This window comes from Limulus polyphemus, unplaced genomic scaffold (assembly GCF_000517525.1).
Source record: "Limulus polyphemus unplaced genomic scaffold, Limulus_polyphemus-2.1.2 Scaffold14059, whole genome shotgun sequence".
In the NCBI taxonomy this organism is placed as follows: domain Eukaryota; kingdom Metazoa; phylum Arthropoda; class Merostomata; order Xiphosura; family Limulidae; genus Limulus; species Limulus polyphemus.
Genome location: NW_013679669.1, coordinates 1 through 1,607, shown reverse-complemented (window position 1 = coordinate 1,607; position 1,607 = coordinate 1). Strand labels below are relative to the sequence as shown.

Sequence of the window (1,607 nt, the reverse complement as noted above, 5' to 3'; positions counted from 1 at the left end):
GCCGTATTACAGTATCTTCACGTTCTGATAACTCATATTACAATAGCTTCACGTTCTGATAACCCATATTACAGTAGCTTCACGTTCTGATAACCCATATTACAATAGCTTCACGTTCTGATGACACATATTACAATAACTTCACGTTCTGATAACCCATATTACAATAGCTTCACGTTCTGATAACCCATATTACAATAGCTTCACGTTCTGATAATTGTAATATGGGTTATCAGAACGTGAAGCTATTGTAATATGGGTTGTTGTAATGTTTGAGTTTTTTATTATGCAATCAGTAAAGTATATCTTATTGTAATTTATATCCTCCAGATATATTTACCCAATTAACATAATACGTTATTGTATTACGTATACAATTTCTTTTTGAACGTTTTCCTGTTCTCTTCATACGTAATTTCTCACGTATTTTGTAGCAATGAATTTGGATACAGGAGCCTTGTTGTTTCTAATCTACGGCCCAGAATCGAAGGCCTCACTGGTCCTGCCATATGGAGATTTCCAGCTTGGAGTTGACATTAAGGACAAAGAAGAAGCAGTACAGAGGATAAATATTACCACTGTTTCTGTAAGTACAGAAGATAAATATTACCACTGTTTCTGTAAGTACAGAAGATAAATATTACCACTGTTTCTGTAAGTACAGAGGATAAATATTACCACTGTTTCTGTAAGTACAGAGAATAAATATTACCACTGTCTCTGTAAGTACAGAGGATAAATATTACCACTGTTTCTGTAAGTACAGAGGATAAATATTACCACTGTTTCTGTAAGTACAGAGGATAAATATTACCACTGTTTCTGTAAGTACAGAGGATAAATATTATCACTGTCTCTGTAAGTACAGAGGATAAATATTACCACTGTTTCTGTAAGTACAGAGGATAAATATTACCACTGTCTCTGTAAGTACAGAGGATAAATATTACCACTGTTTCTGTAAGTACAGAGGATAAATATTACCACTGTTTCTGTAAGTACAGAGGATAAATATTACCACTGTTTCTGTAAGTCCATTTTTACGTCATTCATAATAACTACTTAACATTACCTTAACCCTTGAACTGCCAATGGGATGTATGAACCACATCGGCTTTATAAGCACGTTTTTCTCAACTACAAGGTAGGGTCATTAATTATTTGGACACGGGATGCCTAATAAAATACAAATTAAACACAGGTACCAATAATATTTAAAATAATGCTAGTAATTCTTGCTAGAGCTTCCCCGTGTAAAATTTCATACAAAATTAGTGTTTAAGTCTAGTTTGTGGAGTCAGTTCTTTATTTGAGTAACGTAACAGGCAGAAACTAAATGGACTCAATATGCGGTTAATTACATATGTCTACGGACTCAGAACGCTAGAATCCGGGTTTCGATACCCGTAGTGGGCAGAGCACAGATAGCCCAATGTGTAGCTTTGTGTTTAACTTCAAGCCCCCAGTGGCACAGCGGTATGTCTGCAGACTTACAACGCTAGAATCCGGGTTTCGATACCCGTAGTGGGCAGAGCACAGATAGCCCAATGTGTAGCTTTGTGTTTAACTTCAAGCCCCCAGTGGCACAGCGGTATGTCTGCAGACTT

General features: G+C 36.2%; 1 protein-coding gene across 1 annotated transcript in view; it reads left to right on the top strand.

Moving 5' to 3' along the window:
• The window catches only part of LOC111084144, a gene marked incomplete at both ends in the record, with an annotated part of 5,745 nt that extends 5,159 nt beyond the window's left edge, over window positions 1-586 (top strand). The window contains one exon of the mRNA XM_022380925.1: window positions 435-586. Within this exon, the coding sequence (XP_022236633.1) occupies window positions 435-586 (152 nt within the window). The remainder of the gene's footprint in view (window positions 1-434) is intronic.
• Window positions 587-1,607: the final 1,021 nt, after the last annotated feature.